The sequence below is a fragment of the Pelophylax lessonae genome (genome assembly GCF_965119305.1).
Source record: "Pelophylax lessonae genome assembly, chromosome: 3".
In the NCBI taxonomy this organism is placed as follows: Eukaryota; Metazoa; Chordata; class Amphibia; order Anura; family Ranidae; genus Pelophylax; species Pelophylax lessonae.
The window spans coordinates 410,850,313-410,869,208 of NC_138770.1; the positions used below are offsets into that span (position 1 = coordinate 410,850,313).

Consider the following 18,896-nt stretch of genomic DNA (forward strand, 5'->3'; position numbering starts at 1 on the left):
AGTCTGATAAGGACTCATTTATGACTAATTTCATTTTTGAAAAGTCTGTTTTTCTAAAATCTAAAACTTTTGTTTTTGTGTGGTGTGACTCTTTCACAGTTCTCATATTAAACCACACTGACTGGTGATCACTAGATCCCAAGGTTTCGCCTACAATGACATCATATACCGAATCCCCATTTGTGAATACCAAATCCAAAATGGCCTCCCTCCGGGTTGGCTCCTCAACCACTTGTTGCAGAGACAACCCCAGTAGGGAATTTAGAATATCTGTACTCCTGGTATAACTTGCCTTTTTGGTTTTCCAGTTTATATCTGGAAGATTGAAATCTCCCATAATGATAACTTCTCCTTTCATTGTCATTTTAGCTATTTCTTCAACTAGTAGATCATCTAGTTCTTTAACTTGACCAGGTGGTCTATATATCACACCTACACGAGTTACTGCATGATTAGCAAACTGCAACGTAACCCAAACTGACTATGTTGGCCTCACCAACTTGTATTAGGTTAGATTTAATGCTATCTTTCACATACAGGGCCACTCCTCCTCCTTTCTTGCCTTCTCTGTCTCTTCTGTATAAAGAGTACCCTGGTATGGTTATGTCCCAGTCATTTCTTTCATTAAACCATGTCTCCGTAACAGCCACTAAATCTACATTCTCAGATGCCATTATTGACCCAAGTTCATTGATTTTTTTACCTAAACTGCGAGCATTTGTAGACAGGACTCTGAGCTTATCATTTCTTAACCTCTGTGCTTCTGACCTGTTCTGGCATTGTTTCGGGGGGCAATTGGACTCTAGTATTTTCACTCTTTTGCCCCCCCTTCCTAGTTTAAATACTCTTTCGCAAATTCTTGGAGTTGTTCACTAAGTACATTTGTTCCTTTGAGAGAAAGATGCAAACCATCTTTTTTGTACAGTTCCTTTCTATTCCAAGTAGAGCTATCATGAGAAACAAAGCCAAATCCTTGCTCTTGACACCATTTACTAAGCCATATGTTGAACTCCTTTATGCGCCTCTGCCTATCATTCTGAACATTATGCACAGGCAGAACTTCAGAAAATGAAATGGTGGATGCAAAATCCTGTATGTCATTTCCAAGTGTGATAAAAGATTTTTTCACCTCTGACACTTCATTGCAAGCCAGGTCATTTGTCCCTAGATGGACAAGAACATCCACATCCCCTTCCTGCTTTGCTTGCTTAACAATATTAATAATACGTCTTCTATCTCGCCTAGCAGTAGCACCAGGGAGACATCTCACAGAACCATTTTCTTTAAGCTCCACACTTCTTATGATTGAATCACCCAGCAACAGCTGCTTCCTTTAAGACTTCACTTTATCTTTTTTGTCCTTGGCTGCAGTCTTGCATACATTAGACATAGGAGTCGATGGTTTCTCACCCTCTGTGCTTGAGTCCATATCCATGTTGTCCTTACATTCTGAGAGTGCTGCAAATGAATTTTGGAGAACCACCGACTGTGGGACTTTTCTATCCACCACTCTAAGTCTTCCAGAACCTACAGTAACCCATCTGCCATTTCTGGGGGTCCTCTGTGGCAGTGGCATTGCAGCAGTCCCAGCTGGAGTTTAACAGATAATTTAAATATCTCGGATTTCAAAAATGCAATTTCCTGCTGCAGTAAGGAGAATTGTCTACAGATCTGACAGCATCCGAATCTCCAAAGAGTGGAACATGAAATAAATGCACAACAATTCCTGCACTGAACCAAGTCTGCCATTTTAAAGAGGAGAAAAAAAAAAAAAATTAGTAAATTTGAGTCAAACAAATCTTACCTTTTTTTTTTCGTTTTCCACCTTCCAGCCTACCTCCTGACTATCTCCTGCAATATCTCTTCACTGTACTTAAAATGGTGTACTTGAATGGTGTACTTGCAGCTAATTGCTAATCAGCTAATCAGGCAACTCAGGACTCATCCAAACAACAAGATGATGTCCACCGGAAAACCAAACAGGAAAACCCTCAAGGAAGGCCAAGGGGCCCCCTAAACAGCAGCCTGCAAAACATTGCGGCCACAGGAAGCATCCGCAGATGCCATCACATCCACCTTATAAAATGTGGAAAAGATGTGAACAGACGACCAGGTCGCCGCCTGTAATCCTGCAGCACAGATGCTTGATGGCGAAAAGCCCAGGCAGCACCTAGAACCTGACCCTTAATGGAATAAGCCTGCAGCACCATCTGTCAGAGGCATCTGGATATTGTTGCAGCAGACGCAGGCAGCCCTTTTCTCGGGCCATCTGTGAGGACTAAGAGCGAATCTGACCTACAAAAAAAAAAAGACTCTGCAGTCACCAAGTACACCTTGATTGCCCGAACTATATCCAGAGTATGCAGTGCACATTCCTTAGGATGTTTGGGCTTCGGACACAAAGATGGTAACACAATGTCCTCATTCAAGTGAACACTAGAAAACCACCTTCGAAAAGGACGGATCCGGACGAAGTACGACAGAACCCATGGCGCCACCAGTGCATCTGTCAGAGGGTCCCGGAAGCGGGCCACAAACCTCTGCACTATCCTGTAGATGCGACGCCAACAGATCCACGTCTGGAGTGCCTCAACGAAGGCACAACTGCTGGAACACCTCCGGATGTAGGGACCATTCCCCTGCATCCAAGGCCTGTCGACTGAGGTAATCCACCTGCCAATTACCCAAACCTGGAATGTGAACAGAGGAGAGAGCTGGAGCAAGGGGCTCTGCCCAACGAAGAATGCCTGTCACTTCCAAGGTCGCAAGGACACCCTCGGTGCCCCCTTGGTGAATGACATAAGCCCCAGTCGTGGCATTGTCCATTAAATGCGCCCTGGACAGCTGCAGGTGCCCGGTCCAGTGAACTAGGCAAAGCTGGAGCGCTCTTAGCTCCAGGACAATGATCGGTAACCTGGATTCTCCAGGGACCAAACTCCATGAGCAGAGAACCTGCCGAGGACTCCTCCCAACCTGGACAGGCTTACATCCGTGGTAAAATTTCCCAGTATAAGGGGGGAAGGTTTTCCTGCTTGGGCATCAGGGACCGAAGCCACCAGATCAAAGACTCCCTGGTCACCTGGCTCAGCTGGATCCGAATGTTCAGAGAGTTTGGAATCCAGTTTCATTTGAGAGGGATTGCCTCATGGGGCATCCTCGAGAGGGATTGAGCGAAAGAGACCCCCTCGAAAGACGACACCATCAGTTCCAGAACTTGCATGCAGGTTCAAAGGGAGGACCATGTGCTGGAAAGGAACAGCTGAACCGCAGCCTGAAGTGCTAGACGTTTAACTCGCGAGGCCAGTCCCGTCCAGTAGGACTATGCCGTGGTCGACCCAGCGCGGAGATAAGGCCTGCATGCGCTCACTGGCCAGCTAGGAGCTACCACTAGATCTAGATTATACAGCCCGTCGCTTGTAGATCTCACAGGAAAAAAACCCGGAGAAAAAGGCTAGCTAATAAAAAAAATGATCTATATAAAAATAGAATTTTTAGAAGAACTTACCGTAAAAAAAATTGAGTCCTCTGACAGACGCAGCCCTTCCAAGTATTCTTCACTATTGGGTAATGGCGCCATCTGCAGGAGCAGGCTGGGTAGTGAAAAAGTCATTAAAGGCTTTTGCTAAGACACACCTTAGGGGCAAGTACCAAGTCCCATAATGCTTTGCAGTTATAAGTATAAGTATGACTCCCACAGGCAGAGGCTTGATGGGACTTGTAGTTCTGCAACACCTGGAGGGCCGCCAGTTTGATACCCCTGCTCTAGACATTACCCTCAGACACTCAGAGCTACTATTCAGTTTCGTAGCAAGCAGTACAGGAAGACAACCAAACCCAAGACAGAGGGGCGGGGGCTGCATCTGTCAGAGGACTCAAGAGAAAATAATTTTACGGTAAGTGATTACAAAAATTCTATTTTCTTACGTCCTCTGACAGACGCAGCCCTTCCAAGTATTCTTCACTATTGGGACGTCCCAAAGCAGTGCAGGTGTGAGGGGTGGGAAAAGACGCAACCAACAAAATGGTAACGTGCCAACATAACCAGAATAAAAAGTGGCCAACAGGGCAAACCAAATCTCTACAAAGAGGAGCTACACCAGAACAAAAAAACACCCCAGGAAGAGAAAACATGTCTCTTCAACAAACCGCAGCGCTCAAAACCCTGCGGCCAAAGGAGCCATCAGAGGATGTCATCACGTCAATCTTATAGAATTTTGTAAAAGTGTGCACAGATGACCAGGTCGCTGCTTTACACACCCGAGCCACAGAAGCCCGATGGCAAAAAGCCCAAGGAGGCACTCACGGCTCTAGTAGAATGTGCCCTCATAGGGAAAGGAGGCACTTGACCCTTGAGTGAATAGGCCTGAACAAGTCAATGGTTGCAGCGGACACAGCTGAACCCTTTCTAGATCCCTCAGGAATGACAAACAAGGAATCAGACGTCCTTCAGTGGCTGACCGGTAAACCCTGACCGCCCGAACCACATCCAACGAATGCAAAGCTAATTCCTTGGGATGCTTAGGCTTCGCACAAAGCAAAGGCAAAACAATATCCTCATTGAGGTGGAAGGCAGACACCACCTTAGGGAGAAAAGACTGGTTGGGTTGCAGAACCACCTTATCCCTATGAACAACCAGATAAGGCGAACGGCAGGATAGAGCTGCCAATTCAGACACTCTGTGAGCAGAGGTGATAGCCACCAGAAAAGCAACCTTCTGGGACAACACAGGCAGAGGTATTTCTCTGATATTTTCAAAAGGGACAAAACCAAATTCAAATGCCACGGAGGCAAAGGGGCCTTCCGTGGGGAGCCAGATTATGTATGCCTTGAATAAAGGTTTAATCAAGGAATTAGTCGCCAAGGGACGTTGGAAGAAGATGTCCAAGGCCGACACCTGACCTTTATTCCTGCACAATGCCAAACGCTGTTCCACGCCTTTCTGCAAGAAAGCCAGGACCCTCGCCACTAAGGAGGAGCGAGGATGCAACCCTTTGTGACTCACCAGGCGATGTACCCTTTCTAGGTACGATGATAAATTTTTCTGGGAGGTAGCCTTCCGAGCCCTCAGCAAGGTAGGAATAACAGCATCAGAGAGACCTCTGTCTCTCAACATCTGGCCTTCAACCGCCATGCCGTTAAAGCCAGAGACTGTAAAGCAGGATGCAAGATCGGCCCTTGAGACAGCAGATCTTCTCTCAGAGGAAGCTGCCAGGGAGGATCGACGACCATCTTGACGAGGTCTGCGTACCAAGACCCACGGGGCCAGTCTGGGGCCACCAGAATCACCTGTACCTATTCCAACGCCAACCTGCGGAGGAACCTGGACAACACTTCAATCGGGGGAAAGGCATAAATCAGCTGATACCGGTGCCAAGGCACCACCAACACTTCTGTGGCATCTGCCAGAGGATCTCAAGCTCTGGCCATGAACCTTACCACCTTCTTGTTGAGACGAGACGTGAACAGATCCACGTCCGGAGTCCCCCACCGGGCACACAGGAGCCGAAACACCTCCGGATGCAGGGACCATTCCCCCTGATCCAAAAACTGACGACTCAGATGGTCTGCCTGCCAGTTCTCCACTCCAGGAATGTGAACAGCAGAAATAGCTGGAACATGCGCCTCAGCCCAAGCCAGAATCTCGGCCACTACCTTGGCTGCCCGGGCACTACTGGTGCTCCTTTGGTGATTGATGTAAGCCACAACCGTGGCATTGTCGGTTTGAATCCGAACCGGGTGACCGCGCAACAGTGTCGCCCAATGGAGCAGGCAGAGTTTGATCGCCCTGAGCTCCAGAACGTTTATCGGCAAGGAGGATTCCGCCAACGACTATGTCCCCTGGGCATAGGTTCTGTTTGATGGCCTATGTGTACTGGTGGATGTGTATGCGCGTGCCTCCAAATGCACAAGAAGCCTGTTCTGGTGTCCCTGAGGTTCCCTCAGATCATGCCCCAAATAGAGAAGGTAGACAGGCCATAGTGTAGTATGTCACAATATATATTACCGCACTGAGCACAGCAAGGAAACAGTACAGTACAGCCCAGCACAGCACCGGCACCTTACACATCCCTTGGTTTTCACCTTTGTGGCACCAAAAAGAAACACCATTAACTGGACTGCACACCAGAGATATTTATTTTACACAGAGCACCTTTCTATAGGTGCATCACATTGGGATTAGCAGGATTGCATACTAGAGGAACTTCCTCTGCACTGAGCACTTTATTACAGTGCACTTCATTGGGACTAATTAGGAGTTTTGTTGATATACTATTTCCACTTATTGCACGAGTGCACTCTATATATTTTATCATTTACAATATATATTTTTTATATTCTGCATTTGATAAGCACTGAGTCACCTTTATGAACCTATGGTAGGTTCATTTCACCACACAGTTGTCACCAATATTGGTTTATTAATTGTTTTATAATATATTGCTTTTATATGTGACTATGTATCACGGACATTCACTCAACACCGGTTGGTCACCAGCACTTTCTTATTTATCCATTTGTATAAGGATATTGTTTCTGTATATGCGTATACCAAGTATTTGTATAGCTCACCATAGAGATAGACTCCACATTCAGAGTAGTGCCACCACCCATACACACCGATTATATACATTTGAATTCCCACTACAGTGCAAAGTATTCTGGGTAGGCAGCAACTCCAGCTTAAATTTTCCATTGCGCGGGATTTCCACATATAAATAACAGATCTGATGACAGATGAAGCAGGGGAGGGCGCTATATACTAAGCTTGCCCAGAAAAAGATAAGCAGGGGAAGACTGCCGACTGCGATCCCACAAGGGGATGCTGATCAAGGGCCCACGATTGGACCACCTACTTGACTTCGCAAAAAAAAAAAAAAAAAAAACAGGGAGGGGGGTTCACGGAAGACCCACAGTGACCACCGAAATTATAGAGGGGCTGGGGGGGAGGGGAACCCAGGGGTCCCACTGTCCCAGGGAGGGGCCCAGGTCCTCCCCAAAATCCTCTAGGGCAGGGGTGGGGAACCTTTTTTCTGCCAAGGGCCATTTGGATTTTTGTAACATCATTCGGGGGCCATACAAAATGTATGCATAAATGTAATAGGCATTGCTTTGTGGCAAAAAACGCTGTAAAAAATTGCGTGACTTTGAGGTCACAAAAGTGTGAAAGGGGCCTTCAGTAATTAAGGCATAGCGTGCCCCCTTTCAATGCAGACTGACCACAGCGTGCCCCCTTTCAATGCACTCTGACCACAGCGTGCCCCCTTTCAATTCAGTCTGACCACAGCGTGCCCCCTTTCAATGCAGTCTGACCACAGCGTGCCCCCTTTCAATGCACACTGACTACAGAGTGCCCCCTTTCAATGCAGACTGACCACTGCGTGCCCCCTTTCAATGCAGACTGACCACTGCGTGCCCCCTTTCAATGCCCAAAGCCAGTGCTCTTACCTGCAGTGGCGGCTTCTCCTCGAGTCCTCCCGCCTCCTCCTCGACCAATGGCATGTGTTCGCCTTTTCAGCCAATCAGGAAGCGGGACGGACGCAACGATTGTGCGGGCCCGCATGCTGCCCGCAGGTTCCCCACCCCTGCTCTAGGGGTTGAGAAAGACAGCTACTTACCATACCAGGAACAAGGTGGGCACTGTTCCTGACAGACCACAGCTCCAAGGGAATAGGGAGGGCTGTCGGCCAGGAGGAACGCTGTGACTCAGTCCAAGGCCAGGTTGTATACGGCCTCGTGAGATGTTTAACTCGCAGATCAGCCCCTGTCCAGTGGGGCTGTGTCACGGCCGACCTAGCGCGGAGCTGAGGCCAGCGCGCGCGCTTGCTGGCCAGACACGGGGGGGGGGGGGGGGGGGTGCGACGACCCTCTGGATCTAGATTATACAGTCTGTTGCCCAGTTCGGCAGTGGATAGTAGATTCTCACAGGAACAAAGTAACAAAGATAGGAAAAAATTCCATTTAAAATGGAACTAGGTCCTTACTCCTGACTAGGCAGAAAAAAAAAAAAAAAAAACTGAGTGCCTATAGCGGAGAGTGGATGTGTAACCCCTGGGTTCTAAGTAATTTTCTTGCCAAAAGAAAGTGGACATAGGAGCAAAGTGTCCGAATTGGCCCGGATGGCTAGTGGTTAAAGTGATTGTGAAGGCAGAAGGTTTTTTTGTCTCAATGCATTCTATGCATTAGGATAAAAAGCCTTCTGAGTGCTGCAGCCCCCCTAATACTTACTAGAGCCCCATCTCAACCCAGAAATGTTTGAGTGTCTCCGTTGCCCGGGACTCCCCTCCTCATTGTCTGAGACAGCAGCACGGTGCCATTGGCTCCCGCTCTTGTAAAAGTCACTATGTGATGCATACTAGCACATTATGTCTTTACAGGTCAGGTCAGAAAAAAAAAAAAAGCAGCAGTTTACTTCCTCTTTTAGAGATGCAACAAAATGCTTTTGACTGTATATTTAACAGAGCAAAAGTGAGAAAATAAGAGAAGTTAATTGTTGTAGTCCATTTTACACAACTCACAACTTTCTTTTGACAAGAGTCATCAAACCCCCTCTACTAATTTTCGCTCTGCGTTCCATGTGAGACAACTTATTACTGTCACTTTGACGAAAGTGTTGTGCTGTATTCTAACTATTCTAGGTATTATATATATTATATGTATTCTACCATGTGTATATTCTACACATGTGGTACTATAAAAACGTACCTAGTCATCATACATGTACTCATTACTGCACTGTGCTTTTTTTTATTTTATTTCCTAAAACCTTTATGAATATATTAAAAAAAAAAAAAAAAAAATCAGTAGATCCACCAATCTGGAAAGCTAAATGAATACGTAAAGCTAAACTGTAAAAGTTAGGTTTGGCTTCTTTACCCTCTCCATCCTCCTGGGTCCCCATATTGGTTCTATAAAGTTATGCATTGCCTCAGCAGTCAATAGAGAGGCTCAAAAAGGTAAGAGGCAGCAGGGCCAAATTGGGGTATTTACAGGAAAAGACCATATATTTGTATACAGCTTCACTGTCTAGATCTCTGGATCTAGATTTTCACAGGTGGTTCTTGCTGAAAGTATGCGCTGATTACGTAGTTATTTCAGTTACAGTTCTCACATGCTTTTGACACTGAAATAAAAGTTCAGTCAACAAGCTTATAACTCGAAAATCTTTAACAAATTCCCAAAGACACTATGGACAATTCAAGCATTTGGTATTATTGAAATCGGACTCAATTACTTGGAGTTGATTAGAAAAGATGATTTATGATACTTTTAATCGGTAATTACAAGCATTCCATTTTAGTAATGTAGTATTCACACTAGAAACCCATCGTTTGAAATGACACAAAATACCTGACTGACCTTCAGGCATATGGAAATGCTAAATTTACAGAAACGAAGAAATGTTGTTAGGAAATGACTTTTTTACAAGACTTCTAATAATTGATCTTTTAAGGGTTTTGAGGACAAATGGAATTAGAAATGCAGTATAATGGACCAAAGTAAAGAGAAAAAATCTGAAAACAAGCTCCTTTAATAGCTTTGCTTATATTACTGCTAGCTAATTTGCCAATGCCCTTTTGTTAACATCCTAAGTGGTTAAAAATGAAATGTTGCAGCTAGTTTTCAGAAAATTATAAGTTGAATGTCCAAAGGCTACAATCTGATTCATTGGATAAGGTGGTACTTTGTTAAAGGAACATTATATGGAAACGATTAGTCACTGCAAAAATAGTAAAATAAAACATAAAAGCGCCACTCATGTTGTATCCTTCTGGTATAAATGCCAGATCCATGGGATGCTTTGTGTTGGGATATTGCTTGGCAAAGTCACAAAAGCATTCAGCCATCCTCCATAATAATTTGGCACTTAGCAGGGCAAATTTCTATTTTACATGCCATCTACAGCAAGGGCACCTAATGAAATTCTGAAGGGCATACATTATTTTTATTGAGGACTTACAGATTATCATTATCCAAATATAGCAACATGACACTGAGACAACGACTGCAAATGCAGAGAGTCAAGAGACAATTCATTTAGACATTTTAATATTCACTGCTCAAAAAAAATTTAAGGAACACTTTTTATTCAGAGTTTAGCATCAAGTCAATAAACTCCTGGGATATTGATCTGGTCAGTTAAGTAGTAGATGGGGTTGTAACTCAGATTTAGATGTTTTGGCATTAATGAAATAAACAGGTGCACTAGATGGGCAACAATTAGACAAACTCCAAAACAGGAATGGTTTTACAGGTGGAGGCTACTGACACTTTCCCTATTCATCTTTTCTGACAGTTTTTTCACTAGTTTTGCATTTGGCTAGGGTCAGTGTCACTACTGGTAGCATGAGCCAATACCTGGACCCTATAGTAGCTGCACAGGCAGTCCAACTCCTCCAGTATAGCACATCAATACGTGCCATTGCCAGAAGGTTTGCAAGAGCATGGAGGAGACTCCAGGAGACAGGCAGTTACTCTAGGAGAGCTGAAAAGGGTCATGGAATGCCCTTATCCCATTAGCAGGACCGGTATCTGCTCTTTGTGCAAGGAGAACACGAGGAACAGTGTCAGAGTCCTACAAAATTACCTCCAGCAGCCCACTGGTGTAAATATCTCTGACCAAACAATCAGAAACAGATTTCATGAGGGAGGGCCCGACGTGCACTGCCTGGCACTGTGGAGCTCGATTAGCATTTGCCACTGAACACCAGAATTAACAGGTTTGCCACTGGCGCTCTGTGCTTTTTACAGATGAGAGCAGGTTCACCCTAAGCACATAACAGATGTGAAAGGGTCTAGAGAAGCCATTGAGATGGTTATGCTGCCTGTAACATCGTTCAGCATGACCAGTTTGTGGTGGGTCAGTGATGGTCTGAGGAGCCATTTCCATGGAGGGAGGCACAGACCTCTACAGGCTAGACAATGCCATTAGGTATCGGGCTTAAATCCTTGGATCCACTGTCACACCCTATGCTGGTGCAGTGGATCCTGGGTTCCTCCCGGTGCACGACAATGCCCTGTCTCATGTAGCGAGAGTATGTAGCCAGCTTCTGGAGGGTGAAGAAATTTATACCATTGAATTGCTCCAACGCTCACCTGACCTAAATCCAATATAACACCTGGATGAGGGACTTGGGCAAGTATATCCGGCTTCACAAGGAGATGAGACAGAGGGAGAGACTAAGAAGAATTGGTTAGAGGTACTGTAGGTGAGAAGGAGGGTTGGATGTCTCATTTTTCGACTTAGCCAAGCATCTAAAATGTCCTTTCTTCTGAAGCCTGATTCACGCTCAGATCACGTTTCAGAGGCTACTGGCAAGTGGAGAGGAAGCATTACTACACCTCCTCACCGCTTGCTTTAACCCAATTTTTGCAGACAGACGCGGTTGCGCATTCTGGTGAAGTGCCGAGCACCAACCGTGCAGTACATCCTACTAAAAAGCCAAGCAAAAGTAGTGTGGTGTTATATAAGCCACAAAAATTAGGTACCATAAGTTGTAACTAAAATTTTTCCATCAAGTCAGTTATTTTGGTTGCTTTCCCACTGAAGATTTTTTCAGTTCAATTATGGACCAATGTCATCTGTAACCCTAGCAGTACAATGCCAATAACTCAATACGGGGTGAAGCTCTATATACTTTGTGAGAGGGCCAAAGTGTACATGTATGACTTCTGCATTTACAAAAGGCAAAGACAACCACTTGGAGCCCCCTGAATGCTTAACTTGCATGGCTAGCAGGTGAAACATTTTGTAGGACCTTATGCCGCCCCTCATTCATCAGGGATACCATTATGTGGACTTTCCTAAAAAAAAAAAATCTTTCTGCAGCATTCTGTAGCTCAGGGGTTGACAAATTAGCCTTGAATCTAGGAGTCCGCTAAAAAAAAAAAAAGTTAGGAGACAGTTTTTCTTTTTTTAATCACTTGCCTACTGTTTACTTTCACCCCCTTCCTGACTAGGCCATTTTTCAGCTTTCAGCGCTGTCACACTGAGACAATTGTGTGGTCATGCAGCACTGTACTCATAAAATTAATATATATATATATATATATATATATATATATATATATATATATATATATTTATATTTATTTATTTTTTCACACAAATAGAGCTTTCTTTTGGTGGTATTTTATTACCACTGGGTTTAATTTTTTTTCTAAAAACCTGAAAAAAGAGCGAAAAAATATAACCACAAAAACATTTTCTTAATTTTGGTTATAAAATTTTACAAATATGTAATTTTTCTTTTTCCTTGATAGGCCCTGATGAGGCTCAACTGATGGGTCTGCACTGATGTGCATTGGACACTGATATCCGGCAGCACCATCTCCGGGCTGTCTAGATCTGACTCTGAGCCACAGTTGGAGACTGTGCTCGGGAGGGGGCCTGAAGTACCTGGGGGGTTCCCGGCGAGGGAGTGCCCGGCTCGGGGCCATTGCTAAGGCCTTTTTAGCGCTGCCGGTTCCTGCGGGGCCGAGAGTCTCTCCAGACAGTTCGCCCTTGAATGGGACCCAGTGATCATGTAGGAGCCTCAGAAGTAGCTTCAGGAGCCTGGCGGCTTGAGTCTACACTGTCATGGTGTCACTGGGAGCTGCATAGGGTACGCTTTCTACCATGGGCTCCATTCCACCCCTGTCCCACCCTTCCCATTTCCCTATGGCCACAAATCTCCCCTAACCAGCTCCTCAGTCCCCCCCCACCCTCTACTCTATTACCCCACCCTCACAGCACAGCCCCTTCCCATCCTATCCCAGGCCTTATGCACACGTGAAGCACAGACTGGCGTCTGTTCCGTGACACGTGTTCTGTAACTCCCATTGCACCTGCCCCCCCCCCCCCTCACCCCCCCACAAGCTATGCTATTGGGGCTGACAAATGCCCAGATGCCAGGACGCAATTTCTAGTCGCCATGATGACCTGGCACCTGTGATTCTCAAGCCCTGCTGTAGCTTGTGGTACAGTGCAAGCAAATCGCAAGGTCAAGTACGGGCACCAAAAAAATGGAAAAGGGGGGGGGGGGGGGAGTGTGCAAGTTTTAAAAATACCACAATATACTTACATTTTATGTGCGATTGAATTGCAGAGTAGCCTTCGTCCTCTTCTAGGGAAGCCTTTCTATGGTGTCACATTGGAGGGCTCAATCCTGAGCTGTGCTGCCTGCGTCCATAGTCAAAAACAGCATAGCTCTGGCTTGTCCAAACCCCATTCAAACCCAAACGTTTCTATTAGCAGTGGTGCCATCCACCACATTACAGGATTAACAGGGAAGCTTTGGACACCAAGGGGATTTGCACATTCTAATAATTTCTCTGGACTAACCAATTGTTTGAACATGAAAATTTAAATCATTTATTGGCTCAGTTAAAATTGCAATTGTCCAAATTCCTGATTTTAATGCATTTATTTGTGCAACTGACATATGCTGCATTGGCCCATAGACTTTCATTGTGAGTATACTGTATATCACCATATACACAACTATGCAAGAAACAAGCATTTTAAAACATGAATATACTAACAGATTTAACATTGGGCTGCTAAATTTTCACAATAATATCTATAAAATGATAAAGGGCATAATATACAATTAACACCTTATAACAAGGAATTTTTGATTGGCAGATTAAGGCTCACTGCAATATCTCCCTGTAGTATGAAAGCTTTGCCACCTACCTTAAAGTAACAAATATCTCACTATTCATTTCTGGCTGTACTTAATATCAGATAGCAACATTCTCATGAAAAGAAAGTAAGAATATAAAAAAATACCAGCTAGAGAGGTACATAAATCTAAATATACAATTTACCTTTTGATATTTAACAGTGCCCAAGGAATTCCTGTTGGAGTATTGAAAGCGGGTAACAGCTTCTCTCCCAGTTCTACTGCTTTTTTTCTGAAGATCTAAAAAAAAAAAAAAAAAAAGTCAACAAATGCAATGCCAGTTTAGAAAAAAATGACACCAATAATACTTAAAAGGGAAGCTATAAGGCACATTTTGGAACTTTGAAATAGAAGAGTGATAAAATGTTTTTACTGGTATCTGTATCCCTGGTAGAAAAAATTACCCTACTACTCCTGTACCGATTACTACTATCGCCATGACAAAACGTGAAAACACCTCGAAGAAGCAAAGTAGAAAAAAAAAAAAAAAAAAAAAGGATTTGGATTCCAGGAAGTAAATGCATGGAGACATGGGTTGAAGGGGGGAGTTTGCTTTGAATATTAAAAATGAAATTGTGTTTTTGGTTTGCCTTGCTCAGGGTGCAGTGTAGTTTCACTTTATCTTTCTCAGCTTAGGGATAGATACGTACTATTCTAGGAATTAGTGAGATTGTAAACCTTTAAAAAAAATGGTTTTTAAATTTGTGCTCACAACAATGTTTAAAGCATATCAATTTGGACAGAGTTGCGAGGAGTTGGAAGCCCTGACAGTATTGCTGTTGGTATCCCCTCTCATTATGGGAATGAAAGAGAATAAATACAAAAGTCTTGGGTGCCATCAGAACAGCAATAGAGGGGGGAATCTTTCAATGGGGACACTTGTTTGTGGCAACTGTCTAGGAGGGGGGATTTCCCTCATAATTGGAAAAAATATCCCTCTTGGTTGATGTGGAGTATACAGATTAGGGGCTCAGGAAAATCTCCCTAATAAACACAGAAGGCAAAAACCTACAGCTGACTTGCTATGGGATTATTTCTCCCTTGTTCTGTAAATTTAGTGTTTGCCTATTTGTAATGCATACTGTGATGTGGTGAGCTTATATCCTTCCCCCTTTTTTTTTTTGCTTTTCTCTTCCTTTTATTTGGTTATTTTAGTGGTGTTCATTTGAACTACATGTACGCACAACTACGCCATTCCCGCTACTCCATGGTTCCCTGAAGTAAACCCATGGAAAACAACATGGGTTTACTTCAGGGAGATCATTTCAAACAAATCTTATCGATTTTTTTGACTGGGTGACTAAAATAATAGACGGTGGAGGTGCAGTAGACATTGCATATCTAGATTTTAGTAAGGCTTTTGACACTGTCCCACATAGAAGACTTATCAATAAACTGCAGTCATTGAGCATGGACTCCCATATTGTTGAGTGGATTAGGCAGTGGCTGAGTGACAGACAACAAAGGGTTGTAGTCAATGGAGAACATTCAGAACAAGGTCATGTTACCAGTGGGGTACCTCAGGGATCTGTACTGGGACCAATTTTGTTTAATATCTTCATAAGTGATATTGCAAAAGGCCTCGATGGTAAGGTTTGTCTTTTTGCTGATGACACAAAGATATGCAACAGGGTTGATGTTCCTGGAGGGAAACGCCAAATGGAAAAGGATTTAGGAAAACTAGAAGAATGGTCAGAACTCTGGCAACTGAAATTTAATGTGGATAAGTGCAAGATAATGCACCTGGGGCGTAAAAACCCAAGGGCAGAATATAGAATATTTGACACAGTCCTGACCTCAGTATCTGAGGAAAGGGATTTAGGAGTAATTATTTCAGAAGACTTAAAGGTGGGAAGACAATGTAATAGAGCAGCACGAAATGCCAGCAGAATGCTTGGATGTATAGGGAGAGGTATAAGCAGTAGAAAGAGAGAAGTGCTTATGCCGCTGTACAGAACACTGGTGAGACCTCACTTGGAGTATTGTGCGCAGTACTGGAGGCCATATCTCCAGAAGGATATAGATACTCTAGAGAGAGTTCAGAGAAGAGCTACTAAACTAGTACATGGATTGCAGGAAAAAACTTACCAGGAAAGGTTAAAGGACCTTAACATGTATAGCTTGGAAGAAAGAAGAGACAGAGGGGATATGATAGAAACTTTTAAATACATAAAGGGAATCAACTCGGTAAAGGAGGAGAGCATATTTAAAAGAAGAAAACTACCACAAGAGGACACAGTTTTAAATTAGAGGGGCAAAGGTTTAAAAGTAATATGAGGAAGTATTACTTTACTGAGAGAGTAGTGGATGCATGGAATAACCTTCCTGCAGAAGTGGTAGCTGCAAATACAGTGAAGGAGTTTAAGCATGCATGGGATAGGCATAAGGCTATCCTTCATACAAGATAGGGCCAGGGACTATTCATAGGATTCAGATATATTGGGCAGACTAGATGGGACAAATGGTTCTTATCTGCCGACACATTCTATGTTTCTATGTTCTATGTTTCTACTCTCAATTCCCAGCTGGGAGCATTTTCAGACTGAAATTATAAGCAATAATTTCCACCATTTCTAGTTGCCTCTTGCTAAACTACTGAATAACCCCCACCCCCCTCCTCATCTCCTTGCTTCTCAGCTCTACACTTTTTAAGTATAAGAAAGGAACTTGGAAAATACTGTGTGGAAAATACTGCTCGAGATAAAAACAATTAAAGTACACAAAGCAGCTTGGAATTTCTCAAAGGATTACCAGGTATCACTTGTCAGATATAACAAAATACATTCAATGGTATGATCGACCAAAAGGGAGCAAACAAGAGAAGTTCATTTTAAGGGTATACTAAAGTGCCACTTTTAGCATCTAGCATGAGATTGAGCACCATGATGTACAAGGTCCAAAGTCAGAAATCTACACAATATTGAAAACAGTGGTATCTCTGAGGGGGGCTAGCCAAAAACCAATGGTTTATGAACTACTGGCATGAAATAAAATTAGTAACAAACATCATACAATACACATTTACTTTGTGTTTATGATGGCCCCAAACGGGGATTATTTTACCTGTGCTGGTGTTGTGGTATAAGGTAATTATGAATGCATTTTTCTTTTTTAAGAACAGAATGATGTTAGGTGGGAGTTAAGCCCACACAAGCTAAAAAAAGCAATTCTGCACAGTTTAATCATCAAAGCATGTGTTCTGGGCCAGAAGTAGCCCACCATAGCTAGCCAGAATTAAATCGAAGTTTCAGCATTATGGTTCACCAGAGTTGTCAAAATGAAAAATGTAACAAAAAACTATTTGTCTTTATAAGCATCATGCTAATGATGGAGTTCTGAAAAAAAAAAAAAAGAAAATAGGATAAAAGACAAAACTATGTGTATGTTTGTTGTTAGAGGTTTCTGGCTGTACAGAACAAGATAACATTTTATAAAAGCATAGTCCTGCCTTATTACCAGAGGTCCATGCCTCAAAAACTGTGCATTTTTTCTGTACTGTAATATATTGGACTGTTATCAAGGGGCTCCCAGTTTTAAAGACATAGTACAAGGTTTTAAAGATTATTATAATGTCATGTCACTAGAGATGACATTTCCAGGTACACAAATTACCAGAAATAACAGCAGGAAATTATTGGCCCCTCCACACCACTTTGCCTCCATAGAAGCTTATTTTATAACTGTTGCTCACTCTAGTGATTGGCTGTTGGCTTCTCCCAATGGTTAAGAACCCTTGAAAAACAGGGAAATTGGCCCCTCTGGAGAATCTGTGCATTACCAGCAATCAGCTTCTATCTTCAGCTTTTCCAGTTAACCACTTGCCGACTGCTTACAGCACTTATTGCGGCAGTTCGGTGATATTGCCTGAAACGGTGTACCGGTGCGTCATTTTAAAGCAATGGACATTGGGCGCCGATTAGACACAGTATGCCAATCAGCGGGTCTGGTGGACCCAATGTCCCCCAGCCACCCGCAATGGTTCCCCAGAGGAGCAGGGCAACGATCTACCCATGTAAACAAGGCAGATTGTCGTTCTGACAGGGGAGAAGATATAGATCTTGTGCTTATGCTAAACACGAAAACTGATCTGTCTTCATCCAGTCAGAGGAACATCTACACAGTTAACCCTTTTGATCGCCAATGTTAACCCCTTCCCTGCCAGTGGCATTAGTACAGTAACCGTGCATATTTTTAAGCACCGATCACTGCGTCAGTTAGGTGTCCAATTTGTCCGCCACAATGTTGCAGTCCCCACTAAAAGTTGCTGATCGCTGCCATTACTAGTAAAAAAAAAAAAAAAAAAAAAAAAGCCATAAAAATATCCCATAGTTTGTAGACGTGACAACTTTTGTGCAAACCAATCAATATACGCTTATTGGGATTTTTTTTATACCAAAAAGATGTAGCAGAATACATATTGGCCTAAATTAATGAAGAAATTTGTTTTACATTTTTTTTCTATTGGATATGTTTTATAGCAGAAATTTTAAAAATATTGTTTTGGTTTTTTTTCAAAATGGTCTCCGTTTATACGTAAACAAAACCGCAGAGGTGATCAAATACCACAAAAAGAAAGCTCTATTTGTGGGCAAAATTTTTTTATTTGGATACAGCGTCGCACAACCTGTGCAATTGTCAGTTAAAGTAACGCAGTGCCGTATTGTAAAAAAAAAAAGGCCTGGTCATGAAGAGAGAAACCTTTCGGGGCTGAAGTGAAGCTTTAAGAATGAAGGACAGACATTGACCGGTTACCATACACAGCTGCTCCAGTTTTGATCAACTCCCCTTAACACGTCTCTATAGGTGTGTCTGCTCTGCCAGCTTCTGACTGCGAGGGAAAGCCTATGGAAAGGTCATGCACTGTTCAAAGCTAACTAAGCCACTTACTGCTGTAATCTTCATTCATTGAGTGGCTACTTAAAGTTAGCAGGTTTGGGAGGACAACTGGGTCTGCTGATGGACAAATGTATTTCATAAGCACTGTAAAAAAAAAAAAAAACTACAGCTTTATCATACTCCATTATTTGTACTGTACCCTATGAGTCCTATAGTAAAAAAAAAAATCATTTTGGCTCTTTTATACCTTTTTTTTCTCTGTTTTCTATTTTTCTTTTCTTTTTTATGTTTCTTAAAGGAAAAAAAAAATAAAACTCTAGAGGCATTGGAGAATTTTGATAGATAGCATGAGTTGGTTCATATTAAGTTTGAGATCTTTAAGAATAATTTTCAGA

At 43.1% G+C, this 18,896-nt stretch overlaps 1 protein-coding gene across 1 annotated transcript in view; it reads right to left on the bottom strand.

Moving 5' to 3' along the window:
* MAN1A1 (mannosidase alpha class 1A member 1) overlaps nucleotides 1–18,896 on the bottom strand; it is a 357,303-nt gene that overhangs the window by 122,092 nt on the left and 216,315 nt on the right. The window contains exon 5 of the mRNA XM_082252272.1: nucleotides 13,811–13,905. Coding sequence (XP_082108398.1) covers nucleotides 13,811–13,905 — 95 coding nt within the window. The remainder of the gene's footprint in view (nucleotides 1–13,810; nucleotides 13,906–18,896) is intronic.